Source organism: Taeniopygia guttata, chromosome W (assembly GCF_048771995.1).
Source record: "Taeniopygia guttata chromosome W, bTaeGut7.mat, whole genome shotgun sequence".
Classification (NCBI taxonomy): Eukaryota; Metazoa; Chordata; class Aves; order Passeriformes; family Estrildidae; genus Taeniopygia; species Taeniopygia guttata.
This window is the reverse complement of record NC_133064.1, coordinates 24,238,569-24,266,361: the sequence shown is the minus strand read 5'-3', so window position 1 is coordinate 24,266,361 and position 27,793 is coordinate 24,238,569. Positions and strand designations below refer to the sequence as shown.

Genomic DNA, 27,793 nt, shown 5'->3' with positions numbered 1-27,793 from the left:
CAAGAGAAAGCCCCTCAGCTATGAGAGTGCAGCCAGCTGCACCCTTCCCCCTCCTACTTGGCTACATCTTTCGTCTCTTTTAAGTACTGAGGCAGCTTGGACTACTTCATAGGCTGCCAGGACTCACTTCTCTGTTGGGGCGTAGTTGGCTTCAGACACTGTAACTCGGGCTCCAGAAACCGAGTGATTGATCCCGAGTCTCACCAGGCACCTTCTGCCAAAGGCTTCAGGAAAGACCATTGTTCCTGGCTGCAGAGTAGAGCACATTCTGCACTTCTGGTCCTGTCCTGACTGGGCCAAGGGCTATCACATGTGCAATCTCCTGCTTGATCTGGGCAAAGGCTTGCTGCTGTTGAGGACCCCAATGGAAATAGTTCTTGTGGGTAACCAGGTAGAGAGGGCTCACAATCTGGCTGTAATCAGGAATGTGCATTCTCCAAAAACCTATGGCACCTAGGAAAGCTTGTGTTTCTTTCTTGCCTGGCCAGTGGAAACATTGCTGTGATCTTGTTAATGACCACTGTGGGTATCTGATGCCATCTGTCTTGCCACTTCATTCCTAGGAACTGGATCTCTTGGGCAGATCCCTTGACTTTGCTCTTCTTGATGGAAAAACCAGCTTCCAGGAGAATCTGTATGATTTCCTCTCCTTTCTCAAATACTTCTGTTGCCGTGTACTCCCATGCAATGATTTAATTGATGTACTGCAGATGTTCTGGAGCCTCACCCTTTTCTAGTGCAGTCTGGATCAGGCCATAGCAGATGGCAGGACTGTGCTTCCACCCCTGGGGTAGTCGGTTCCAGGTGTACTGCACACCCCTCCAGATGAAGGCAAACTGAGGCCTGCATTCTGCTGCCAGAGGAATGGAGAAAAAAGCATTTGCAATGTCAATAGTGGCTTAACACTTCACTGCCTTGGACTCCAGGTCATTGTGGAGCTCTAGCATGTCTGGCACAGCAGCGCTCAGTGGTGGAGTAATTTCATTCAATGCACGGTAGTCCACAGTCAATCTCCATTTCCCTTCAGATTTGCACACAGGCCAAATGGGGCTGTTGAAGGGTGAGTGTGCCATGCTGACCACCCCTTGGATCTCCAGCTCACGGATCATCTTGTGGATGGGAATCACAGCATCTTGATTTGTCCGATACTGCTGGCGGTGCACTGTTGAGGTGGCAATTGGCACTCATTCCTTCACCCTCAGGAGTCCTACTGCAGAAGTATATTCTGACAGTCCAGGCGAGGTGTACAATTGCCTAATGCCCTCTGTCTCCACAGCAGCTATTCCAAAAGCCCACCCGAGTCCCTTTGGGTCTTTGAAATACCCACTCTGGAGGAAATCTATGCCCAGAATACATGGGACCTCTGGGCCAGTCACAATAGGGTGTTTCTTCCACTCATTTCCAGTCAGGCTCACCTCAGCTTTTCCAGCAGGGTTAACTACTGCAATTCCCCCAGTCACACCAGCAATAGAAACAGGTTCTGCTGCCACATCCTGATGGGATTAACGTGCACTATGCACCAGTGTCGTCCAAGGCCTTGTTTTTTTTGTGATTCCTATGTCCCAGGCCATCAGATCCACACTGTTCAAAAGACATGATTCTCCTGTGCCTCTACTTTGCTAGAGGCTGGGCTCCTCTAGCTCTGGTTATAATTTCCTCCCTGGACATACATTCTAGAGGTTTAAGGGGATTGGGCAGGTCATCCTCCATTCCCTTATGTTTGGCAGCTCGTCTATGGGAAAGCGGAGCTACTTTCCTTCTGGTGGAACTCCCTCACTTAGTATTGTCTTCCTTCAGTTCACACACCTGTGCTGCCAAGGCAGAAGTGGGTTTTCCATCCTACCTTTTCATATTTTCTCCAGAGTCACACAGGAAGAACCACAGCTCAGCTCATGGGGTGTACCCTCTCTCCCTAGCTGGGGGACATCTTCTGATAACAGGGCCTCTGGTCTGTACTGACGAGATTTGGAGAAGGTAGTCTTTAATCTCCTTCCTGAGTTTCTGATGAGTCTCCTCAATCCTGTCTTCCAGTTTTTGTATGCGCTCTGACAGACATGTTTCCACAGTTGAAATTCTTGCTTGAGTTGGGCTGTGCACAGTGTCTGCATATGCCTGAAGCCTCCTCACCATTGTATTCACTGTCTTATCCCCCTCATTCCGCTTCATCATTGCTAAAGCAGGGGCATATTCTTGTTGCCCAAGTTGTGCAAGTTTTAGCTACATCACTGGTGTACATTTTACCATGTCTGGGCTCCTAATTGTTTGATCGTCTAAGAAAATGATCTCTATCACCACCAGTTCTCTCAAGCATTGAATCCTTTGTTCCATGGTCTTCCAAAAGCTTTGCTGTAGCTGGAGATCTTCTTGGCACAGGTATCCTTCCTCCACTCTTCTCAAGAGCCATGTTCAGCGACTGAGAGCTTTGGTCACCCCTTGGTCAATACCCAACATTATGTTACAGAGATCTCAAATGCCTCGCTTCAGTGCCGTCCTGAATTATACCATCGCCTGCGGTGTCCCAGATTTGGACCAACCAATTTAATATAGATTCATCAGAATGTTGAGTGTAATCTTTTCTTAGGTTGCAAAGGCTTTCTATGGACAGAGACTCAATAATGATTTCTGGTTCAGATTCCTCTCCTGGCTGTGAGGATCCTTGCTCCCCATCATCATCCACTGGGTGAATGGATTAGATTTTTTGTTTCCTTCTCTGGACAGGGGCAATTGCTATTGGCTTAGGTTCCCCACCTGGTTTAGCTGCAGCCTGAGTGCCTGGGATGTCTGCTGATTCATCTTCCTGCCCCTCTGGCTGTATCTGCTGCCCTATATTATCTAACAGTGTGCAGTAAGCATTAGTCAGGGCCCAGCACATTGCAATGAGCTTCTCATTAGAGTTGTCATTGCAATTTTCTTTCCGATATTTCCCCACCCCAGCTGGATTCTGAATTTGTTCAGGGGGGAAGTTCCAAGCTTTCGGATCAGAGAATTCCTTCAGGGTTTGGCCTATTTTCTCCCACACCTCACACCTCTCAGAATTTTCCATGACAGGGGCAGATATCTGGACAGCCTCTCTGGAAATCTCAGCCCTGATTCTAGACAAGCTGCAGAACATATTGTCACGATCCACTAAGACAAGCGGGGTCATGATGGCTTGTTTACTGATCCCAAAAGTGCAAAAGACAGACAGCAGGGGACTATCAGTTTAAACACAACAAATGCTCCTTTTATTGGGTGCCCACAGCAAATGCGATAGAAAGATTGGAAAGGAGATGAAGGATAGAGAGAGAGAGAGAAAGAGGGGAAGGGGGTGTCATGGTTTGACACTGGCACAATGCCAGTGCCCCCATGAAAATGCAGTCTCTCAATTGAATGCTGTGAAATGCAATCGAGAACAGAGCAAAGCAGGCCCAAGCTTAATAACAAGGAAAAAAAACTATTAAGCTACTACTACTATACTACTATAGAAGAAAAAAGAAAGGAAAAAAAAAACCACACACAAAAATCAAAATTAAAACCTTCCAAAGCATTCCTCCTCCCACGACCCACCTCCAACAAACCACAGTGAGACACAACCTGGACCCAAATCAGGTTTCCACCCTCCAGACAATTGATTCTCAGTCCATTGGGGGAGAGAGGAGCCACTCCTGTGCCACAGACCCCCCAAGAAATACAGCTGCCACATCCTGTGCTTCCATGTCACACATGGCACTGCCCGGAGAAAAAAGTTTGCCAATGGTGACCCTCTCCTTTCCATGCACAGTGCTCTCACCACCAATGCATGGATGGACAGACTGTTTTTAGGATTTTTCTTTTCAAGGATGCCCTGCCAAGAGGGGAAAAACAACAGTTCAGTTTTTCATTTTTGGGACCACAGTCCCCCCCATGTTCCCCTGGGGCTGAGGGTCCAAGAACAGAGATCTTCTTCTCTTCTTCCTCTCTGAAGACAGGGGGCACCAGCACAAACCTCCCTAACTTTTCTCTGTTCGCTCCACTTCTGTCTTTTCCCAGCCGAAGCAGGTGTCTTTGGCTCACCTTATTACAAATTATCAAATAATCACTACCAAGCAGGTAATTATATCCCTCTTGCTCCCCTTTGTGACCGACTTGAATGATGTGTACAAAGTTCATCAGCTTCTCTTAATGGTAACCTTCAAGTCCCCAGGCTGGCTGGTCACTTTCCAGTGGGTGACTGGACCTTTGACACGGCTCGCATGAGTCCACCCCTTCTCAGCTGTCCTGATAGCAGTGTCTGTGGTAAGCAAAACAACAAACGGACCTTCCCAATGTGAGGTCAGGCAGGTCTCTTTCCAAGTCTTAATAAGCACTTTATCCCCAGGCTTTATTTTGTGAATGGGGAGGTCGAAAGGTGGTCTCTGCACTAACAGCCTCTTTTTCTGGAGCTCCTCTCTCCTATTCATTGTGTGATGTAGGTCTTGATTTGAAAATTTTCTATACATGGGTGGTTCATGGGGGCCTCAATGTCATATGGCATCCCAAACAGCATCTCAAAGGGTGAAACCCCCACATCAGTACGAGGTTGGGTACGGATGTTCAACAGTGCTAGGGGTAAGCATTTTACCCATGACATCTTGGTTTCAATCATTAACTTAGTCAATTGTTTCTTAATTTCCCCATTCATCCTTTCCACCCTTCCGGAACTTTGTGGGTGCCATGGGGTGTGATGTTTCCACTGTATTCCCAGAGTATTAAAAATGTCCTTCGTCACCTTCGAGGTGAAGTGAGGGCCCCGGTCTGAGTCTACCGCCTCCAATATACCATATCTGGGGATAACCTCTTCCAGTATTATTTTTACTACAACATGTGCAGTTGCCCTTGCTGTGGGGAAGGCTTCCACATAGTGGGTGAGGTGATCCACTATGACTAGCAAGTACTTATACCTTCCTACTTTAGGTAACTCTGTGAAATCCACCTGTACGTGAGAAAAGGGTCTGTGAGCCAGCTCCCGACCACCCATCACTCTCTCTCTTTGCTGCTGCTTATTTACCTTTAAGCAGGTTAGACAGCGACTGGTTATCTGCTTGGCCAGGTTATATACCCCTATACACATATGTTTAATAGCAAATTGGTCTATTAGTGCTTGAGTTCCCCAGTGCGTTTTGCTGTGCATTGCCTGTAATACTCTCAATGCCATCACTTTTGGCAACACCTCCCGACCATCAGGTAATATCCATTTACCTTCCTCTTTTTCCTGTACCCCCATTTGGTCCAATTTTTCTTTTTCTTGAACAGTAAATGTTAAAATGAATTCTGGGCCGTATGAACAGCAATATTTCTCTTCAGGGCTTTCGCAAAAACATTCCAAACCACCCCCACAGGTGGTACAATTCTCCCATTGCATGCTCATCGGTTTATATTTTAAAGTTAGTAGTGCCACTCTTTTTGCCTCCTGGTCAGCTAGATTATTTCCTCTGATTGTGTTTCCCATGCCCTTCTGGTGTCCCTGTACATACACTACAGTTATCTCTTTTGAACCCCTTATTGCCTGCAAAATCTTTTTTATAAGTTCTTCATGCAACAGTCCTTTACCCTGTGAATTGATTAAACCTATTTCCTTCCAAATTTTCCCGAAAGTGTGCATGACACCGTAGGCATATTTTGAGTCAGTGTAAATTGTCCCCGCCTTTCCTTCTAATAATCTTAAAGCCCTTAATACTGCATACAATTCGCATGCCTGGGCGGACCAGCTGGGGCTCAGGGGACCAGATTCCTTTACCTGTAGGATTTTCCCATCAATTATAGCATATCCCGACCTTCTTTTCCCTTCAAGTACCCTGGATGATCCATCCACAAACAGCTTATCCCCTGTTTCCAGTTGTCTGGTCTAATCTTTATTTGTTCTTCTATTTGCTGGAGGCAATCATGTGCTAATTCCGAGTGAGGCTCACCATACAAAAACTGTGCAGGATTTTGGAGGGCAGTGGTCTCAAGTGTCAATTTAGGGGATGAAATTAGGATTCCTTCATACTTCAAAAGCCTAGCATCTGTAATCCATTTTTCTGCTTTCTGCTGCAATACTCCCCTTATATTATGTGGGGACATTACCCTTAACTCGCTTCCAAAGGTAATCTTACCGGTTTCTTCTACCAGCAAAGCAGCTGCCACTATTGCCTGTAAACAGGTGGGCCACCCACGACTAACAGGATCCAGAAGCTTTGATAAGTAGGCTACTGGTTTCTTACTCCCAGCCCAATCTTGAGCCAAAACTCCATATGCCGTCCCCTCATCTACATTAACAAACAGATAAAAAGGTCTCTTCAGATCAGGGAGGCTAAGTACAGGTGCATTACTCAATTGTCTTTTAAGGGCCTCTAATTGTTCCTCATCTTCTTGTGACCATTTGAGTAATCCTTCCTTTGTTAATTTATCATATAAAAATTTTACCTTTCCACTGAAATTTTCTATCCACTGCCTGCAGTACCCAAATAGTCCCAATAATTGCCTTACTTGCCTTTTAGTCCTCGGGGCTGGGATTGAGAGAATCCCCTAACTCTATCCGGATGTAGTTTCTTAGTTCCCTTACTCAACCTGTGGCCCAAGTACTTTACTTCTTTTTCTACAAACTGCAACTTGGATTTAGACACTTTCAATCCCTTTATACTCAAGAAGTTCAGTAATCTTATGCTCTCCTGTCTCACTGCCTTTTCCTCTCGTCCTGCAATCAACAAATCATCCACATTGTATTAGGACTACTTCTGCCTCCGGATGGTAGTCCTGCAAGACCTGCTCTAAGGCTTGTCCAAACAGATTGGGAGATTCTGTGAATCCCTGGGGGAGTACTGTCCATCTCAATTGCTGTTTTCTATGTGTATCAGGGTCCTCCCACTCAAAGGCAAAATAATCTCGGCAGTTTTCCCTAAGCGGGCAGGCCCAAAAGGCATCTTTCAAGTCTATCACACTATACCACTGATTCTCAGGGTCTAATTGACTCAACAAGGTGTATGGGTTAGCCACAACAGGGAATCTCTCAACTGTTCTTTTATTGATTTCTCTTAGATCATGAACCAACTGGTAACTGCCATCTGCCTTCTTCACAGGCAGAATGGGGGTGTTAAAAGGGGACATGCAAGGTTCAAGTAAACCCTGCTGCAACAGTCTTTCAATCTCGGGTTTTAATCTTCTCCTTCCTTCCTGAGATAAAGGGTATTGTTTAACTAACAGGGATTTCCGGGTTCCTGATGGTCACTTCAAAAGGTTCAATATCTAATTTTCCCACAGTATCGGGGTATACCAAACTTCAGGGTTTATCTTTTCCTATCTATTTTGCGTAAAGGGCACAAGTTAACAGTTAACCTATCCTCTACTATTTCCACCCCAATTCCTAATTCTACCATTAAATCACATCCCAGGAGATTGTAGTCGGCCTCCGGGACTAGTAGCAGGGATCCCACTCCAATCTTGGAGTGGGTTTCCAATAATACATCTTTGATGACAGGCACTCCAAAAGGTTCACCTTTTGCCCCAACTACCTGTACTTTTTCTGTGGATAACTTACACCCTTGGGGAAGGGTTTGGACGGTCGATCTTTCCACCCCAGAGTCCACAAGGAACTCATATTCTTGCTGCTGGGGCCCTACTTTAAGCTTTACCGGGGGGCTCTGTTCGTTCTTGTGTCCCCACCAAATAGAGCCCCTGACCCCCCTAGTCCTCTTTGAACTCCTTTTCATCCACGATTCTTTTCCTGCAGTCCTTCCTCATATGCCCTCTCCAACCACAGTAAAAGCACTCTATTCCATTTTCCTTCCTGTCCCTCGAACTTCCCCTTTGATTCCTTTGCCTAGCCCCCCCCCCCCCTTCCCTTCTGTGGGGACTCAGTTCTCTGTCCTTTCCGAACTGCTGCTACCATCATCTTCACTTGTCTCCTATGGGTCTCATCCTCCCTCCTCATGTACACCTTCTGCGCTTCCCTCAACAATTCATCCAAGCCTCTACCTTGCCAGTCCTCCAACTTCTCTAGCTTTTTTCGAATATCCATCCATGACCTAGCCACGAACTGTGTTTTTAGTAATGCTTGTCCCACAGGGGAGTCGGGATACATACCAGAATATAGCTGAAAGGTTCTTCGGAGCCTTTCCAACCACTTTGTAGGATCCTCATCCTTCTTTTGTTGCTCACAAAATGCCTTGTTGATGTTTTGTCCACGGGGGACGGATTCCCTTATCCCTTGAATTATTATAGATCTCAAATCTGCCATGTGGGCTTGATGCTGTGGGTTTTGATTATCCCAGTTAGGACGTTGTCCAGGCCATTTAGTATCTGTGAGGGGTCCTGCCTGGTGTTCATCATCCCAAACTCTCATTCCCGCTGTTCTAATCATCCTCCTTTCCTCTGCCGTGAATAGAATGCTTAAAATTGACTGTATCTCATCCCAGGTATAAATATTGGGTCCTAAAAACTGATATACCCGCTCTGCCACTCCCAAAGGATCTTCAAACAAATGACCCATCTCTTTCTTAAACTCCCGAACGTCTCCTGAATTCAAGGGCACCGCTATGTATCCTATTCCTGGAATTTGGGCAGGCTGTCCATGTTGTCCTGCATTTGGATTCGGGACCATCCCCATTCCTGCTTCTCTGAGGGAACATGCTAAACCCCTCCTGTTTCTTTCTGGACTGACTCCTAGTTACCCGCCGATTGGTTTCGGAGTCTGACTCATCATCATGTAAGGTGTCATGCTCAGGTGCTGAGGGACTGGGGTTATGAGGGGGAGGAGGTGGAGGGGAAGGAGGAGGCAGTAGTGGGGGATACATGTTAGGAGGGGGAGGACATGGAGGGGAAGGAGGAGGAGGTAGTGGGGGATACATGTTAGGAGGGGGAGAAGGTGGAGGGGAAGGAGGAGGTAGTGGTGCTGGAAGGTGGGGGGGTACATAGGGTGGAGAGAAGTTGGGTAATTCCTGCCCTCCTCTAAATTTCTTCTTCTTTTTCCGAGTGTTGAGGGCAAACAGTTTTACCCTTGTTTCTCCCACTATCCAGAGGGAGGCATATTCACTTTCTTCTAAGTTAAAAGGTGTCGCTGTCGAGGCAGGACAGGAATGAGAAGACTCACTCAGAAGGCTGCTGAGAGTAAAAATTCTGATTTATTCAAAATACACTGCTCTTTTATACAGAGCTTCGCAAATGTTAAATCCATTGGTCCTGAAGTGAAAACCACCCATAGCATTGGTTCAGAGTGCTTGATGCACAGTGATAGAACTTAACTATAAACAATGTGAGAACAAGAGAGATAAAGAATTATTTACATTCTCTCCAGCTCTTTCCCAGGCGTCTGCCTGGCTAGAAACTCTGTTTCTTTTCTTTGACTGAATCTGAGTCCCACAAAAAGGCTCTTTAGAATTAACATAAATGTTAAGTGCCTGGCATATCTAATCCTCAAACGATCTGAATACTGGCCAGTAAAGGTGGTCTTTCCTAATTTGTTTTCCTCCCCAAACTTCCATGCAATAGTGGACCATTTTTGCTCGATCTTTCCCTTTTCTTGAGGGAAAATCATTCCAGTATTTTATCATCAGTCCTAATGGACTATCTGGAGGTATCTGGGGAAGTTTTACACGGGTGCCCTCTCCCATGGGATCAGAGGGCTTGCTTTTCCCCTGTCCCATCTTCCAGAGTGCCTACACACACACACACACACACACACACACACACACTGTCGTTCCCCCTATTCGTGGCCCAGCCCCTCGCGGGGTATGGAAAACGCACTACTAAGAGGTCTGCACTTGTGTCGTCCCACCAGGACGTCTCACACACCGCACTCTGGGATACCCAACCCTGACCGAGCTGTCCTCACCCCTCAATGGATGAGGCAACTCCGGCGGTTCACAGAAGCTGCCGGAGTTTATACTTACACCGTCCTGTGTCTTCACCCGGAACTTCGTGCACAAAGATTAAGGGGTTACCAGCCTTCTTTTGCTTGCTATCGAATTTGGGTTCGTCGGTCGGAGTCTGGGGAGGAGCGTCCCCGCAGGGCCACTGTCAAAGCAGTGGGGCGCCACCCTAGAAAGGCTCCCTCCTCCGGGTGTTACGATCCGAGTCACGGCACCAAATTTTGTTATAAGGTTTGGGAGTAATTCGATTCAGCCTTAATAGGTCAATTGAGAATTTATTAATTACAGCAAGCGTTAGCAAGCAAAACAGCGCTGGGTGAAGCCGGGGGGGGGGGGGGGGGAGGGGTGTCTCTGCTCCTCCAGCGGCTCACCCCGCACCTCCCGGTCTTTCAGTTCTTATACCCCTACAGTTCCGGACTTTGTGACATTCTCGATGTGCTCTGCATCTGCGCAGCGTGTTGCTAGGGGTCTTTTTTCTGCTGTCCGGTGGTCGTTTGAGGAAAGCTCCTATTCTTCTTCCTCCAAGGTAGCATTAACCCTGCAATAACTTACCCAAATATGGTTATGCAGCTTGCAAAGATATCTCAATTCCACAATCTACTGATACCAGTATATCCTGCCTTCCTGCCCCACTGTTTCCTGCGTCTTACACAATCCCTGGGTCTTTTCCTGATGAACAAAAACTATCCTATTGTCTTTCACACGGTGTATACATAAACTGACAGATTATTCTATATCAAAAACAGTAATTACAAATTGTACTATATCAGTATTTTTGTGATCAATAATAACTTGCAAAACAAAACCTAATATATAAATGCGAAAGCCAATAACTGAAATGAACAGGGTCTATGCCTTTATTAATAGTCAGCTCTTTATTAAAAAGTCAGCTCGGCAGGGGGCTCAACAAGGAGCTCGCCCCCGCTCTTGTAGCTTCTCCGGTAGCCGAAGGGTGAGCAGGCATGCAGAGTCTGTCCCTGGAGTCTCTGTGGCACGCTGATAGCTGGAGGTGAAGAGGTGTGCAGTCCGTATCTGAAGTCCCAGCAGACCATCCTCTCTCCTTCCCTCCCGGCACACTGGTAGCCAAAGAATGAGGGGATGTGCAGAGCCTGCTGCCGAAGTCCAGCAGCAGCTGTCCCTCTCCTTCCCTCCTGGTAACACCAGGAAGTGTCTCTGCTTTGCTCCTGCTTCCCACAGCCCAGTCCAGTCTGGTCCTCTGCAGGTTATGGTGACAGGTCAAACACAGACTAGGGATGGGGTTCCCTTTTCCCCAACCAGCACACCCATCCAGCCCCCTCCACTGTGCCCATCTTTTCCATTTAGGGGTGTTTTTCATCCCCAAAACCCTCTTCCATGATTCCACTGGATTATTTTGCATCCCAGTCCTAGAATGGTAGTGAGGGTGGGGGGAGGTAGGTGATTCCCAGGAACAATTAGCTAATTAAGATTTTAATGTCAGTACTTAGCCCAAGCCAAGTGTCCCAGCCAGGCTGTTTTGTTCATAACAATAACTATATTTGTTATTTATAACAATATGTATAAAAAGTTATGATTCAGATTATATAAGTATAGAATGTTGTGATTCAGGTTATATTGATATCAGGATATCTTATAACTCAAGCTGTATAAGCACCTTGTTACTTTGACCTATGTTATACAGGCATCAAAAGAGAAACTTAAATTGCAGGAATGACCACCCCCGCCCCTCCAAGATGTGGTCTTTTGCAGCCGAGCGCATGGCTCAAGAGACAAAGGGGAAAATGGCGCCAGCCCCCCTTCCCCCCTTGCCATCTCTCCAGTGGAGGCAACTCCATCAGCAAATGCCGTTGTTGCACTCAGATGGCTGGCACTCAGTTAAGGGCTAGAACTCGTGGAGGGACTTTGCCCTGCTCTCAAGTAGGGCAGTTGGCTGGCAGGCTGGGGTGACTCAGACTGGAGCAGAGCTGCTCCGCTCCACTCGGCCCAGAGTGCAGACAGGCAGTCTCAGAATTTGCCCCTAGGCAGTCCAAGACCAGGAAACACATCCTCTCAAAAAAAACCCAAAAACCCAAAAAAAACCCAAAACACCAAACAAAAAACAAAACAAAACAAAAAAAACCAAAACAAAATACCCCCCACCAAACCCAAAATAATGCCTCTGCGTTGAGCAAATGCCATGGGGTAAAAAAATAAAGCTCTTCTTGGGCAACCCGGCTTTAAAAAAGGAACCCCCTGCCTGCTCCGCGATTCTCTTTCTGGCCACAGGGTCTTAAAGAGACAGTAACAAGTTTTGGGCACAGATAGATATGGACTATAATAACATTTTTGGTTACCCAGGACAAGAAGCAGCAAGTTTTATAATGAAACCTGGTAGCCATATTTATCCTGATAGTGAAGAGAGGGTACATTGGTATAAATGTCATTATTTGGGTCTGTTTATCAGTCCACATATATACTTGTGTATTGGCAATTAACAGTAGAAAACCTGAAAAAGTCTCCTTGTTATTTTCTAATGTAAAATGCATCAAAAACTTTATTTAAAAATAATCCAGGTTGTTTTTATTTTCTGATCATTTCCATGAGGCCATTCTGAAGAAGGTGTAGGAAAACTGTTTCCACTGTATAGGAAATAATTTTAAAATATTTTAAAAAGTCATTGTCACATCATGCAAATCAGAACTTCATGAAGACGCTGAATTATTTTCCCAATTTGTTTATTGGTTTGCTCTTTTTGTTCCCTGCTTATAATTGAACCCCTCCTAAGTGTGTGTTTATCCTCAAAACCTGAGATTAATTAGGATGCATTCAATTCACTTTGGCATTCTGTTATCTTTCAGTGTTCTGGGTTTTGTTTGTTTGTTTGTTTGTTTGTTTTTAAGGCGTAGAGGGGCAAACTTCTAAAATTTTAATTAATTTTAATTAATGCAGTATATGGATTTTAAAAAAAAACAGCTGAGGCTTTTTTTTTCCTTGATGCTTTTCTCTCCTGTTACAGAAAAGGATATGAAAGTAGTGTGTTATGCCACTTGGTTGATGTTTCCCCCCCTCTCAGCCCCCTAAATTATCAGGCTAGCCCAGAGATCCCAGGCTTTGAGGGGAGGAATATCAGGAGATAGCAAAGATTTCCAAAAGAGGCTCTTACCCCAATATATGTTGGTGCATCTCTCTTTATTCTGTGATGTCCATGGGGAGAGCGGGGCAAAAGAGGACGAGCAGGAAATGTCAGGGGTTTATCTAGACTTTGAGCAGGGAGGGCTCCTCTGGCTCTCCGCCAACCCTGTCAGGGCAGGAAGGAGGAGTCCGGAGTTATCTTGATCAGAGTCACAGGGGTCCCGGGGAAGGGGGAACAGAATGCCCATGAGCACAATGTAACACTTGCTGTCAGGTTATCAAAATGAAAACATGGTATTTTAGAATGATATGAAGAAATACTAGCTTGGAGAGATGTTGTGAGACTTCTCTCTATGTAATTTAACTTTGCTTGCTGGACCTGACATCACAGACAGTAGTGGTGAATTGTGTTAATACTAGCTTTTTATCTGATAATAGAGTTTAGGAAATGACCATTGGGATATTTGTAGTTTTGAGATCGTGATGATCTTCCTCTACTAATCTTCTCGGAGTCAATGTCAGTGCTTTCTTTCAATAACATTGTTTCTATAAAATTTTCTTCATTTGCACTGAACTATGAAAAATTTGTTTAAATTGATCCTAAAGGAGGACTTCAATCAAAATATCGCATGTGTTGTACACACTAGATATTATCATAAAGGCCTTTCATTTACTACTGCAGTGATGGAAGTTTTTGTGGGCCTTGACAGATGAAAATATGATGATGCCCTTATCTAAATTAACAGCAGAGAAGCGAAATGATACAGAGAAAATTGCAAAAACCTTTAGAAGATAATGAAGGCTTTTCCTGACCCAGGCAGTGTGACTGATTGCTTTACAGTATAGAGTTTGAACTTTCAAAAGGAAGAAGCTGAAGAGATGATGCAACATAAAATTAAGATGTATTCAAAGTTATTCTCTACTTCAAAATAGAAGACCTAAATTTCTGCTCTTGGATATGTTTATGTTGTGAAAAATGGTTCTGGTATTCTTCGGAATTTAATTATTAGAAACTATAAAAATAAACACAAAAGCCAGGGAGGGCTGGTGTTATGTTTTGGTGATGGTGTGTGGTTTTGTGCGACTTGTGGGATGGTCTGCTGTGAACTTTGCTTTGTTGTTTTCACAAACTATACTATTTAACCGTGAGAATGTTTTGCACCAAGCTTTCGAACAGTAGAAAAAGTGATTAAAAAAAATTTATAGCCTAACAAATTATCATTTTGAGTGCTTGACTGGATTTTATTTTACTTTAACTTTCACTTTGGATGATTACTGCCTTTTTAAATATAAAAATATGCTTAAAATTGAGTCTTATTGTACATCAGCTTCATAAAAGCTTCTTGGTTGAATTCCTTTCGTTGTTGGGGGCTATAGCAACAAATTGGTATCATTAAACCAATGTGAAATTATTGTTGTTTTCAAGCAATTTTCTTTGCTCACAGGTGTCAGCTGTGATGCATGTTTAAAAGGAAATTTTCGAGGTCGCAGATACAAGTGTTTAATTTGCTACGATTACGATTTGTGTGCAACTTGTTATGAAAGTGGTGCAACAACAACAAGGCATACAACTGACCATCCAATGCAGTGCATATTAACAAGAGTAGATTTTGGTAAGTAATAATTTTATTTATATTAAAGCTGTTTGCAGTAGTTAAAAACTTGTATTTTATTTCACTACTTGGGAACATTTTCCCTCCAAATAGCAGGCTGAAAATCATAGCAAATTCCTGTTTCCTGATAAAATGCTTGTTCTGTCTTTGGTTCTAGCATATGAAATATGTTTTATTCTTTTGGGTTAAATGTTTTGGCACACAGCAAATTATCAGACTATTAGACAGGTATCTGATAAAAAGGATTGCTCCTAAATAAACTTTCAATTCAAAAGGTGCAACAAAACAACATGCACCCACCCCTCCTTCCCTCAATATGTTCTACCAGAAAGTACCATGGTGAAAAAGAAAAATAATAGTGAGAGTTTAGGGAAAATGTTGTTTTGTAATTACATCATGGGTTGTTAATGCAGCAAGCGTGGTAGGCTGTACTGAATGTGGAAGACTAGTGGCAAGGGCTCGGAAGGAGTCCTATAAATTACTGGTTTTCTTCCGTGAGTAATTTCTATCACATCATATTTATAACATGAGTGTTATAATTCAGGAAATACTTTCATAGCAAATCTTTGCATTTAAAACATTGGATGCTTATTTCTTCATATACCTGTTTTAAGCCTACAAGGCTACTGTTTTTATTAAAACTGTAGTGATTCTTGATTCTTGATAGGCTGGAGAGAAACCTAATTAGGTTCAGCAAGGGGAATTATAGGGTCCTGCACCTGGGGAGAAATAACCCCAAGTGCCAGTACAGTTTGGGGGCTAACTGTGGGAACCCCTGGCCTGGTTCAGGGGTCCCGTGTGGTGGTAAAGTCTCTCCTCCAACCCGTGCTTCCAAAGAAAGACTCCACAGCCTCTTGTTGTTCGGTCTCAAGGCAGTTTATTGCTAGTTATCTAAAAGATTGTCTTCGCGGGCTGTGGCTGTTTGGTCAACAGCCCAGGCAGAGACACACACACTCCCGACACCCTCACTGTCTGGTGTCTTCTTCTTCTCTCTCCCCGCCCAGGGCTGCTGCTATCTTTTATATGATATATTATGTGTTACATGTTTACAGTTTTTCCCCAATACCTACTACCTATGTTACAAGGTGCTTTTCTACTCTAAACCAATCCATAAGTGCCAGCATCACCAAGAACATGGAGGTAAGGAAGAAGAAGGAGGAAGAACAGGATCAGCCCACTTTCCTCCATCTTAGAACTTCTGACCCCCATGTACAAAGTAAAAACCCCTCTGTACAGGTGCTAAAACCCCCCTGTACTGCGGGAGTGTGTTCTTTATTCTTTCAGTGTCTGTACACACCCCCCCCTCCCATCTCACTCCTAACCCCCTTCTCTCCAAGATGTAAATCTTCCCTCCCCCTGCGCCCTTTCCCTGCCCCCTCTTCCCAGAACAGTCCCTGTCTATTTAGTGAGGCTCAACACCCTATTGGTTTCCTTGTGTTACTCCACTCCCTTGTCTTCCCTGATAAGTTTATGATATGCTAGTCCTACCCCAAACTCCTCCCCTGTTATTCCCCTATTGGTTGCTGTTCCTATATCCCTCCTCATAAGTCCTTGTATAAAACATCTGCCTGCCCCCCCCAAGGGGTCTTGGGCCACGCAAAATAAACGGAACCTGTTCACCCCAAGTCCCGTGCCGCCTCCATCTGTCCCCGCACCGATAACTGGGACTGCAGAGCTTCACAGGGGGACCGGCCGCCCCCTCCTCTTCCCTCGCCGCTCAGCACGCCCGCCCTCGGGGTGTTGCGGTGAAAGGGTACCGCAATGCAACACTGTACAATACTAAAACATTTTCCTCTCTACTTTGTAACTACTTCTACTATACTATCTAACCCTTTGTGACTGCTTGTTCCACCTTCAAAGTTGGTAACTCATTCCATGGCTCAAACTCAAAAACACAGCTGTTTCCGGCTGCCTGCCAGGGTCTAAAATGCTTCTGACCAAGGCCTGGAACCTCCAAAAATGTCTGAGAAACATTTTGAGTTCCAACAGCTAACCTAATAGAGAACAGCTCTGCAGAGAACGACCTGGGAGTCATGGTGGATGACAAGTTGGCCATGAGCCGGCAGTATGCCCTGGAGACAGAAGAGCCAATGGGATTCTGGGGTTCATCAGGAAGAGTGTGGCCAGCAGGTCAAAGGAGGTGATCCTGCTCCTCTACTCAGCCCTAGTGAGGCCACATCTGGAGTGCTGTGTTTGGTTCTGGACTCCTCAGAACAAAAAAGACAAGGAGCTACTGAAGAGGGTCCAGCAGAGACTCCAAAGATGATTAGAGGTCTGGAGCAACTCTCTTATGAGGAGATACTGCTGGAGCTGGCCCTGGTTAGTCTGGAGAAAACTGAGAGGGTATCTCATTAATGCATATAAATATCTCAAAGGCAGATGCCAAGAGGATGGTGCCAGATTGTTCAGTGGTGCCCAGCTACAGGACAAGACATGATCACCATAAACTAAAGCACAAGGAGTTCCACCTCAACATGAGGAAGAACCTCTTTCCATTGAGGGTGACAGAGCACTGGAACAGACTGCCCAAGGAGGCCATGGAGTCTCACTCTCTGGAGACATTCAAAACCCACCCAGATGTGTTCCTGTGTAACCTGCTCTAGGTGACCCTGCCTTGGCAGGTTTGGACTAGATGACCTCCAGAGGTCCCTTCCAAACCTAACAATTCTGTGATTGTAGTGTAGATATTATTGCTGAGTTTTTTTTTTTTTTTAGTATTTTTTTAGCTTTTTTATTTTAAAAAAGTATTGAATATGCACATTATGCTATTTCCTATATGCATTTAAATCTCAAAACAGCTGAATATACCAATATATAGCTTCTTTCTCAGAGCTCTCTCAGTAGAGAAGTATCTCATTCATGTTTAATTCTCCAGTAGCTGCTTGCCCTCAGCCTGCCTTGTAATGACTTTGAAATCTGTCCTCTGAGAATCCAGAGTTTGGAAAGGCAAATTTAAATATACAAATCAAAACTAATCATTGAAGTTTCTAGATATTCCTTCTTAAACTTTACTTTCTGCTTTTTCACAAGGTAAAAATATTTGTGCTACAGTATATATTAATTCAATGTTCTCGTCACTATTTTAGATATATGGTTTAAGCTTATTTGACAGTTATTCTTGCATATTACATATAGGGTTAAATTACAGCATCATCATAAACATTAAGGGTGCATGATTCATAGCGAAAAGAGGACTGATATATGCTTGCTTATGGAACTATAAATTAACATTCAATGTTGACTTTTAAAAAGTTCATCCAACCATTTTGTGAATGTTCTGTGCATCTAGAAAGCATTGAGGAAACCACAATATTTTCCTTTGAAAGTCTCTAAGTAAACACACCTTTGGATTAGGGTGTTACTCATATAATTTTTAAAAATCCATGAGAGATACATGTGGACAATTGAACAGAGGGTGTTACTCAAGCAACTGACCCCAGACCCACTGAAAGAGCAAGGGGCAGAGCCTGCACCAGGCAGCACAGGAGATTTAAACAGGCAAAAATCAGTCCAGCTGACTGCAACAAACAAGCATATATATTTCTAGTAGGCAGGTACACAGCAGCAGCACCAGCATGATGGCCACCTGGCAAAAAGCAGTGTCCTCTGCTTTTCCTGAGCTTCTAGCGTCTGGGAAAACCAATGGAGTCATACAGACAGAGCTCCTATTCAAGGATGCAACTACCCAGATTTCTGGCTGTGGGATGTCTGAAGGGATATTCCTAGAGATGGAAAGTGATTGCAAGCAAGACTGTGGGAGCTGTGACCAGATTGATGAACTGCTCTGCTTGGTGTCTGAGCTTCAGGAGGTGAGCAGCAGACTGAGGAGTATTTGAGAGTCTAAGAGGGAGATTGACGTTCCATCAATGGAGCTGTATTCTGACATCTATGATGTATAGAAGCTAACTCAACATGGTCACTATGGAGGCAGGTCCAGGATCTGCTTTCTGCCAGCGGGAAGGCAGTATCACAAGGGTTAAGAAAAGGGAGAAGAAGGTTGCAGCACGGAGCAGTAAGAGAAAGTAACCTCCTTACCCTCTAAGTTACTCTCTCACATACCCTTACAGAACAGGTACAAAGCCATGGGTATAGTAAATGAAGCTCATAATGAGAAAGAGGAGGAACCTGTGCAAGCAGTTTTGTCAAGGTCAGAGAGGCCAAGCCCTGGCAACAAAACCTGCATTAAGACCAGCACCAAGAAGAAACATCATTGAGTTATGGTCATTGATTCCCTCCTGTGTGGAGCAGAAGCACCTGTTCTCAGACCAGACCCTCTTTCCAGGGAAGCTTGCTTCCTCCCCAGGCCTGAATTAGGAATATTGCCACAAGACTGAAGTGCCTAATTCAACTTTTAGACTATTACCCATTCCTGCTCTTTCAACAATATACAAATTGTCACCAAAAAAAAAAAAAAAATTAAAAAAGGTCAATCAAAAGAGAGTTTAGAGCCCAGGGAAGAATCCTAAAATTTTCAGGAGCACAGGTAGTGTTTTCCTCAATCCTTCCAGTATTCCAGTAATGGAAGGAGATTTTGGAAGAATCAGGCAAGCCCAGGATATAAATACCTGGCTTTAGGACTGGTGCCTGTACCAAAACTTTGGGGTTTTAAACCATTGAAGAAAATATATGCTGGGGCCTGATGGGATCCACCTGTCCTGGATGGGACAAATAAGTCTGTGGGCTTAAGCTGGTGGGACTAATCAGGAGAACTTTAAACTAGAATCAATGTAGGAAGAAGATACCTACTGCAGACCTGTTGGTAAGCCAAAGATTGGCATAAAAAGGCTGAGAGTCTGTGGGTAAAAAATCAAGAACCAGACCAAAGAAGGACACTTGGTGATGGGGGTCTACTAGAGGCCAACCAATTGGGAGATCCTTCGACCAGGCCTTCTTATTTCAGCTACAAGAAGCATCACACTCCCAAGCTCTCATCCTAATGGGGGATTTTAGATTTCAACCACCTGGACTGGGAAACCAATACAGATGGCTGTAAGCAATCCAGGAGACTCCTGGTGTGTTTTAGAGGACAACTTCCTGGATCAGGTATTAGATAAACGAGCCAGAGGTGAGGCATTACTGGACCTGGTGCTCACCACTGCAGATTAGCCCATTAAAGAGGTTAGGACCGGAGACAGCTTGGGCTGTAGCAACTGCGCTCTGGTTGAGTTTGTGATCTCAAGGAGTGTGAGCCTGGCGAGGAGCAAAGTCAAGACCCTAAACTTTGCAAGAGAGAACTTCCAACTGTTTAAGGAGTTGGTGAATGAGATAACCTGGGTAACTGTCCTTTTAGGACAGAGGGGCTGACCTGAACTCTTTAAGGGCACTTTACTTAAGAGTGCAAGAGTTCCTGTGAGTTTGCGGGCCCCAAGTTGGGCAACTCCCTGGGGGCTCCCCTGGCAGGGAAGACCCTCCCGGAGAAGTTCTGTGTCAGGAACAAGAGACGCATTGGACTTTTTCGGTCTTCAGCTTCTGTTTGTTGTTATCTTATCAAAACTTCAGCACGCTATCTGCGCCCAGACCTTGCTTGTGTGAAAACAGCACAAAAATGGCCAACAACCTCGTGCTGCAAGGTCTTTTTAGGTCTAATCAAAAACTAAACTACCCAATTAAGAAGTGACACCTAATTTTTTTTCCTTTCTAACCCAATAACTGACCCCTAAAAACCCACAATGCAGATTTTTCTACCCAATCACAAGATACCACCTAAACCCAAGAAGAAAGAGGAAGAAGAGAGAAGAAAGGAACTCGAGACAACACCCTATATCCTCCATCTTGAACCCATCTATAACAGACTAAAAATCTTAAAACCTAAATTTCTCATCCATGTGACATACTACACTACTCTCTACAATCTATTTCACACTTTTGTGGTTTCTAGTTTACATTGAGGCTTTGGAAGTTTTCTCCATTAATGAGGGTCAAAGTCAGTGTTTTCCTGGGAGTCAGAGCACCCCAGGGCAGACAGGGGGATATTCCCCTTGCCATGGGTTCCCACAAGTTCCCTATCCCAGTCTGTAGGAAACTGAGCAAGGCAGACTGGATACAGGCATGGCTGAGCAAGGATCTGTTCCTTAAACTGAGGAGTTAGAAGGAAATGCAAAGCCAGTAGGAGCAGGGACAAGTGACCGGGGGAGAGTACAGGGACAGGGTTTGGAAGAGTAGGAATGGGGTCAAGAAAGTTGAGGCTAAGATGGAATGGAACTTAGCAAAGGATGTGAAGAATACCAAGGAAGTATTCTAAAAGTACATAGGTCAGAAAACAAAGGCCAAGGAGACTGTACACACCACCCCTCTACCCCCCACCCCCAATAAATGAGAAGGGAGAACTGGTTGCAATTGATAGTTCATCACCTCAGTCTTCACTGGCAGTCAGGTTTCTCTGGTCTCTCAAGTCCCTGAACCTCTAGGTGGGGGTTAGAGTAGCAAAGGCCCTCCCACTGTAAGCAAAGAGCAGGTTTGAGACCACTTGATGAAGCTGAATAGCCACAAGTCCATGGGGCCTGATGAGATGCATTGCAGGGTCATGAGGGAACCGGCTGATGTTCTTGCCAAGCCACTCTCCATCATTTTTTAAAAGACATGGCAGTCAGGCAAAATCCCCGGTGACTGGAAAAAGGGAACCATCACTCCTACTTTTAATGAGGGGAGAAAGGAACATCCAGAGAACTGCAGACCTGTGAGCCTCACCTCTGGGTGTGCCTGGGAAGATCATGGAGACGGTCCTCATGGAAGCAATGTTAAGGCACATACAAGGCAAGGAGGGGATCCAAGACAGCATGAAGCCAGCATGGCTTCACTAAGGGCAAATTGTACCTGACCAATCTGGTGACCTTCTATGATGGAGTTACTGCAATGGTTGAAAAAGGAAGCCCAAGCAATGTCATCTACCTAGAATTTTGTAAGGCCTTTGACACGGTCCTACACAATATCCTTATCTCCCAATTGTAGAGACAGGAATTTGAAGGGTAAACTACTTGGTGGATAAGGAATTGGCTGGCTGGATGCAGCCAGAGAGTTGTGGTCAATGGCTCTATGACCAGATGGAGGCTGGTGACAAGTAGTGTCCTTCGGGGCTCTGTCTCAAGACCAGGGCTCTTTGATATCTTCATCAATGACACAGAGTGAGATTGAGCACACCCATAGCAAGTTTGCAGATGACACAAAGCTGAGCCGTTGCGTCGCGGTACCCTTTCACCGCGACACCCCCGAGCGCGGGCGTGCTGGGCGGCGAGGGAAGAGGAGGGGGCGGCCGGTCCCCCTGTGAAGCTCTGCAGTCCCAGTTGTTGGCACGGGGACAGATGGAGGCGGCATGGGACTTGGGGGTGAACAGGATCGGTTTATTTCGCGTGCCCCAAGACCCCTTGGGGCGGGCGGACAGATGTTTTATACAAGAACTTATGAGGAGGGGTATAGGAACAGCAACCAATAGGGGAATAACAGGGGAGGAGTTTGGGGCAGGATTAACATATCATAAACTTATCAGGGGAAACAGGGGAGTGGAGTAACACAAGGTAACCAATAGGGTGTTGAGCCTCACTAAATAGACAGGGACTGTTCTGGGAAGAGGGGGCAGGGAAAGAGGCAGGGGAAGGGAGGATTCACATCTTGGAGAAAAGGGGGTTAGAAGTGAGATGGGAGGGGGGGGTGTGAACAGACACTGAAAGAATAAAAAACACGCTCCCGCACTGAGCGGTGCAGTTGACACAACAGAAGGATAGGATGCCATCCAGGGAGACCTGGACATGAGCCAACAGTGTGCACTCATAGCCCAGAAGACCCAACAACATCCTGCGCTGCGTCAAGAGAGGTGTGGCCAGCAGGTAGAGGGAGGGGATTTTCCCTCTCTACTCTGCCCTCATGAGACCCCCACCTGGAGTACTGTGTCTAGATCTGGGGTTCTCAGCACAAGAAAGACGTGGACCTGTTAGAGTGGGTCCAGAGGAGGCCATGAAGATGATCTGAAGGCTGGAGCACCTCTCCTATGAAGACAGGCTGAAAGTGCTGGGATTGTTCAGTATGGAGAAGAGAAGGCTCAGGGGAGACTTCACTGAGGCCTTCTAGTACTGGAAGGGGGCTTCTAAAAAAGAGAGAGAGTGCAACTTTTTACATGGATAGATAGTGATAGGACAAGGGGGAACAGTTTTAAACTGACAGAAGGCAGGTTTAAATTAGATGTTAGGAAGAAATTATTTACTCAGAGGGTGGTGAGGCACTGGAATAGGTTGCCCAGAGTGGCTGTGGATGCCCCATTCCTGGAAGTGTTCAAGGCCAAGTTGGATGGGGCCTTGAGCAATCTGATCTAGTGACTGACATCCCTGTCCATGACAGGGGGGTTGGAACTAGATGATCTTTAAGTCCCTTCCTGTGGAATCCTCTGAATCCTTCCCCCTCAGGGAAATCCCCAGAGCCTTGCCTTGGAAGAATTTACTATAGAGTTTTCCCCACCTAGGCAGACAGAAAAGACTTCCCCATGGGTTCTTGCACAACACCATGAATCACTCCAGTTCCTTTTCCCATATGTTCCAAATTCTAGTAGTTTCTCCTTTCCCTGTTTCCTCATTGGTTGTGGTATCCCTGGTGGTCGGCCCCCTCTTCCCTGTAGGCCAATGGCCTTTGCCCTGCCCCTTGTACCACCCCCCTGCCCTCCCATACTTAACCTTGTGGAGCCCACATGGTCTCGTCTTTTGTCTCTGGTTTCCCTTCCGCGTGTTGCAATAAACCTTTGCTGGAACTGACCATACAAAAAGCCCTTCTGCCTCTCTTCGACGAGCTAGCCATGTGTCATAGTTTGACCTGGGAAGAATTTAGGGAAGTGATGCAAAAGCTTTGTGTGTAACTGACAGTCTGTTGAACCACTGAGAAGGTGAACACACCTCTGTGAAAAACACATGTTAAAGATGAAAGAAACCCAGGAACTTCCTTTTCCTTTCCTGGTTGGCAAGAAGATAACATGCCCTGGGCCTGCCGGGCCCCATCCCAGGCTGGGCCAGGCAGGCTCTGCCGCGGGGGGCCGAGCCCCTCTCCGGGGGTCTGGGGGACTCCGAGCCCCGTCCTGGCTGGGCCGGGGCCCCAGTAGCTACCAGGCAGGAAGGTGGGGGAGGCTGCGGAGCCCTGCTGGCCACGACTGTTAAGATCTTGTCATCAGGTCCCCTCCCCCCAGTGCGGCTGAGACCAGAGGCAGCCCTGCTGCCGCGCAGAGTGGCCCTGCGACTGGAATTGAATGCAGAGAAGACCAAAAACCAACCATGAAGCCGATCCTGACACTGCCCCAGCCGCAGCTCCCGCCACAAGTTACCAGCGGGTCAGATGACCATTTGAAGGGCCCAAGCAACATGTTAACTGTTTCAGTGCTTCAGTCCTCCCTCGAGTGGGAGAAAGAAACAATATGCAAACATGTGAAATAACAACATAAGGACATCATAGTCAGTGAGAAAGAAATTAAGTCCCAGATGGGAGGGATGAGGAGATACTTTGATTTTAGAGTTGAAATCCTCTTATAAGCTATGGAGAAAATACCCTTTTCCCCTATAACATATAAAACTATGGGGAGATTAAAGGTTCAAATTGATATCGAGCAAAGGCCTCCATGCTAAAGTAAGCAGATATTAAAGAAGCTGTGATCCCATGAGAAGTTTGAACAGAGAAAGAGAAAAAAAGTAGTCCTGTGCCCCCAGGAAAAGAAGATCTCTGTTCCCAAGGATGAAGAGGATTTTAGAGATAGATAATAAAAACTTTTGCCTTTGAACAACTCATCTTTAAAACAATACCCCATAAGTCTACATGCCCCATCAACAATCTGTGGGAAGGCTTGTAGAAAATGGGAGGGACTTCACGATAACAGGGTTCCCTGGGCAGCTGGTATTGGTGAGGAAATTGAGAACCACGAGAGAACTGTTTTTTCCTCTTGTGGAGAAGTCTCCATAACATTATCAAAAAGGACTTCTATCCCTAAGTGAACTGACACCTACCCCAGAGACTACGGATGCCGCCCCAGAGCCCGTCCCTGCCCCACAGCCCACCTCAGAAATGAACCATCCAGATTGGGTGGGGGATTCTGGTGAAGGAGATAGGCCAGATGCTGAAAGAATATATTTCCTCAGCTGGTGAGAAGCCCTCCCCTTGCCTCAAATACAGAGACAACAACAAGAAGTGAGTACATAGGTGATTGGCCAGCACTGAAAACCACCACACTCATAAGGCCATTGGTTGCGAAATCTCAAAATTAGTTAAATCTCAAGTTAACAAACCGAAACCACTACAGGAAATTAGTGTTTCTGTCCGTTTTCTAGCTGAAACTGCCACACCATTGTGAGTGTGGTGCGTGGACTTGACTGCTTTGCCTGAATTCCTACCCAAGCGGCTTTTCCACAGGAGATGCTTATTGGGGAATAAGTATACGTAGCAGCATCCACCATCTAAAACCCACACTGCTACACCTTCCAACCCAAACCATTCTGTGATTCTGTGGTTATCTGTGCTTGAAACCTTGTTCAGATTCTGGGTTGTGATGGGGCAATGAACCAAATAGATTGATGTCAGGGATAGCTTGGAGATCTAGTGAAATTAGTGTGCAATTGTATAATTCTGTTAGAATACTTGCCAGGATCTTTGCGGGGGTGGGCAGGGGGGCTGCAGCGGTGGCTTCTGTGACAAGACACCAGAAGCTGCCCCCATGTCAGACAGAGCCAATTCCAGCTGGCTCCAAGACAGACCTTCCACTGGCCAAAGCTGAGCCAATCAGCAGTGCTGGTGTTGCCTCTGTGATAAAATATTTAAGAAAGGGTAAAAAGCACTGTGCAGCAGCTGTGAGGGAAGAGTGAGAAAAATGCAAGAGGAACAACCCTGCAAACACCAAGGTCAGTGAAGAAGCAGGGGGATGAGTTACTCCGGGCTCTGGAACAGATGTTCCCCTGCAGCCTGTAGTGGACCACATCAGAGTAGCCCTGCAACCTGTTGAGGGACAGGCACCAGAACAGGCTCCTGGCAGGAATTGAAGCCTGTGGAGAAATAGCCTATGTAGGAGCAGGTTTTTCTGGCAGGATGGGTTTTTCTGGCCAATGGGTGACCCATGCTAGAGCTGTCTGTTCCTGAAGGACTGTACTCTGTGGAAAAGGACCCATGTTGGAGCAGTTTTGTGAAGGACTGAATCCTGTGTGAGGGACCCCCACACATACACTCTGGAGCAGGGGAAGAGTGTGAGGAAGAATTAGTGGCAGAGATTAAGTGTTTTGAACTGACTACAACCCCTTTTTACCCATCTGCCTGCACTTCTTGTGGAGGAAGGAGGTGCAAGAATCATGAGTGAAATTGAGCATGGGAAGGGTAGAGGGGGACTGTGGTTTTAGTTTTGTCTTTGTTCTTTGCAATCTTACACTATTTTTATTTGCAATAAATTAATTTTGCCCATGTAGGAGTCTATTTTGCCCCTGACGATAACCAGTAAGCAATCTCCGTGTCTTTATCTTGACCCATGAGCTTTTCCATCTTATTTCCTCCCCATGTCCTGTTGAGGAGGGGGAGAGTGAGAGCACTTGGGTGGGCACTTGGTGGCCAGCCAAGGTCAACCTGCCACACCTGATTAATTATTTTAGTGCTTAGCAGCCTTGAAATGCTGTGAAATACATACTAATGAGAGGTTACTGGAGGAGCTTTAGTCATGGCCTTGAATTTTGAGACTTGGACCAGTATAGGGACTCATGTGAGACTGCTGGAAATTAATAAGAAGCACTAGTGACTTTCAGCTTTGGCTGTGTTTGTGTTTATGAGCCTAGTTGTCTCACTTGTTCTGTAAGTCAATGCACAATCTAGTATTTCTGAATGAAGAAGGTGAAATTCTGAATGGTGACAGTTGTATTGTTTTTCGGTTCCTAGAGTGATTCTGGGAAAAGATGCTTGCTAGACATAAACTTTAAAATGCTGAATGGGCACAAACATTGGTATGCTGTCCCAGCAAAGGGCAGAAAGCATTGCAATAAGTCTATTAAAGAATAGGGATATGCATATCTAGTACTCTATAGAAATTATACTTTTTGACAGAACAGCAAAGAAATTCAGAGCAGATTTTCCAGTTTTGGTGTTTCTGAAAAAGAATTGCTGGTTGGGCGCCACAGACTCTACATACTAAGCTGAGGATGCTTTATGATTTGTATTATGTGGAAGCATATGGTTTTCTCACTGTTCCTGCCATTTTCAAGGAGTTAACTAGACAAATAAGGTAATACCATTTCCCAGGAAAATCATATTAAGAACTTATGTTACTTCTGTTTACGTTCCCGTGGTGTAAGTTCATCTTGGGTGCTTATAAGGGTACAAGATCAAAACCCTCCAGCTACCTTTTGCAAAAATGTGAACTGCTTACATGAAGTTAAGCTTTAAAATGCCAAGTCTGAGGTCTGGATAGATTGACTACATTTTAGCTTGAGTCTTTACTATTAGAAGATGATTCATTTAGCCTGGGATTAGCTCTCCATATTGTTAAACACTGGTTCAGCTATGGCACCAATATCAACATATGAAGTGCTGGTGTCACTGAGTCATTTTGAATTACAGTGCTTAACATAGATTTGCTATGAGACCACAATGCATCTACAATGATTTTACTTGTAATATAAGCTCACCTATGGTAAAAACAAGGATAGGGAGAAAAATGATGGTTCACCAGCACCATCAGACTTAGTTTTCTAACATTCAGGAAGAGCCATGTTGTTTGCTTGTGTAAAAATCATGTAAACTGTTTATTTTTCTGGAAGTTGAGTCATTGAACAGCTTTATGATATTGGCATTTACACTTTGTGCAGAAGGAAAATGTTTATTTTGATTAATTAGTTAATGAAATTGACCGTGAGATCATGTACATAAGTGTATATATACAGAAGTTATATAAATAATGAGCTATCCTGCTTGAAAAGAACCATTCCTAAAATATCATCTTTTTCCAGATTTGTATTATGGTGGAGAAGCTTTCTCTGTAGAGCAGCCACAGTCCTTTACTTGTCCTTATTGTGGAAAGATGGGTTATACAGAAATATCTCTTCAGGAACATGTTGCTTCTGAACATGCAGAAACATCAACAGAGGTGGTAAGCTGCTTCAGCATTGTTTTTAAATTAAGTGAAAGTATATGAAAATATCCTGAAAATTAGGTGTTTTTTTTCTTGAAGTATGTGCTAATTTAAATGCTGACCAGGAAGGTATGTAGCATACATACATACACACTATGCTGGTGTTTTCCCTATTGACTCCTTGAGCT

The 27,793-nt window shown here is 45.1% G+C and overlaps 1 protein-coding gene across 4 annotated transcripts in view; it reads left to right on the top strand.

Moving 5' to 3' along the window:
- Window positions 1-27,793, top strand: part of LOC116806879 (E3 ubiquitin-protein ligase KCMF1) — a 106,650-nt gene that overhangs the window by 60,784 nt on the left and 18,073 nt on the right. For 2 of the 4 annotated variants that reach the window (XM_032744691.3, XM_072923023.1), the window contains 2 exons: window positions 14,378-14,545; window positions 27,484-27,623. In XM_032744691.3, the coding sequence (XP_032600582.1) occupies window positions 14,378-14,545; window positions 27,484-27,623 (308 nt within the window). The remainder of the gene's footprint in view (window positions 1-14,377; window positions 14,546-27,483; window positions 27,624-27,793) is intronic. The other 2 variants (XM_032744692.3, XM_032744695.3) reach the window with 2 other exon arrangements.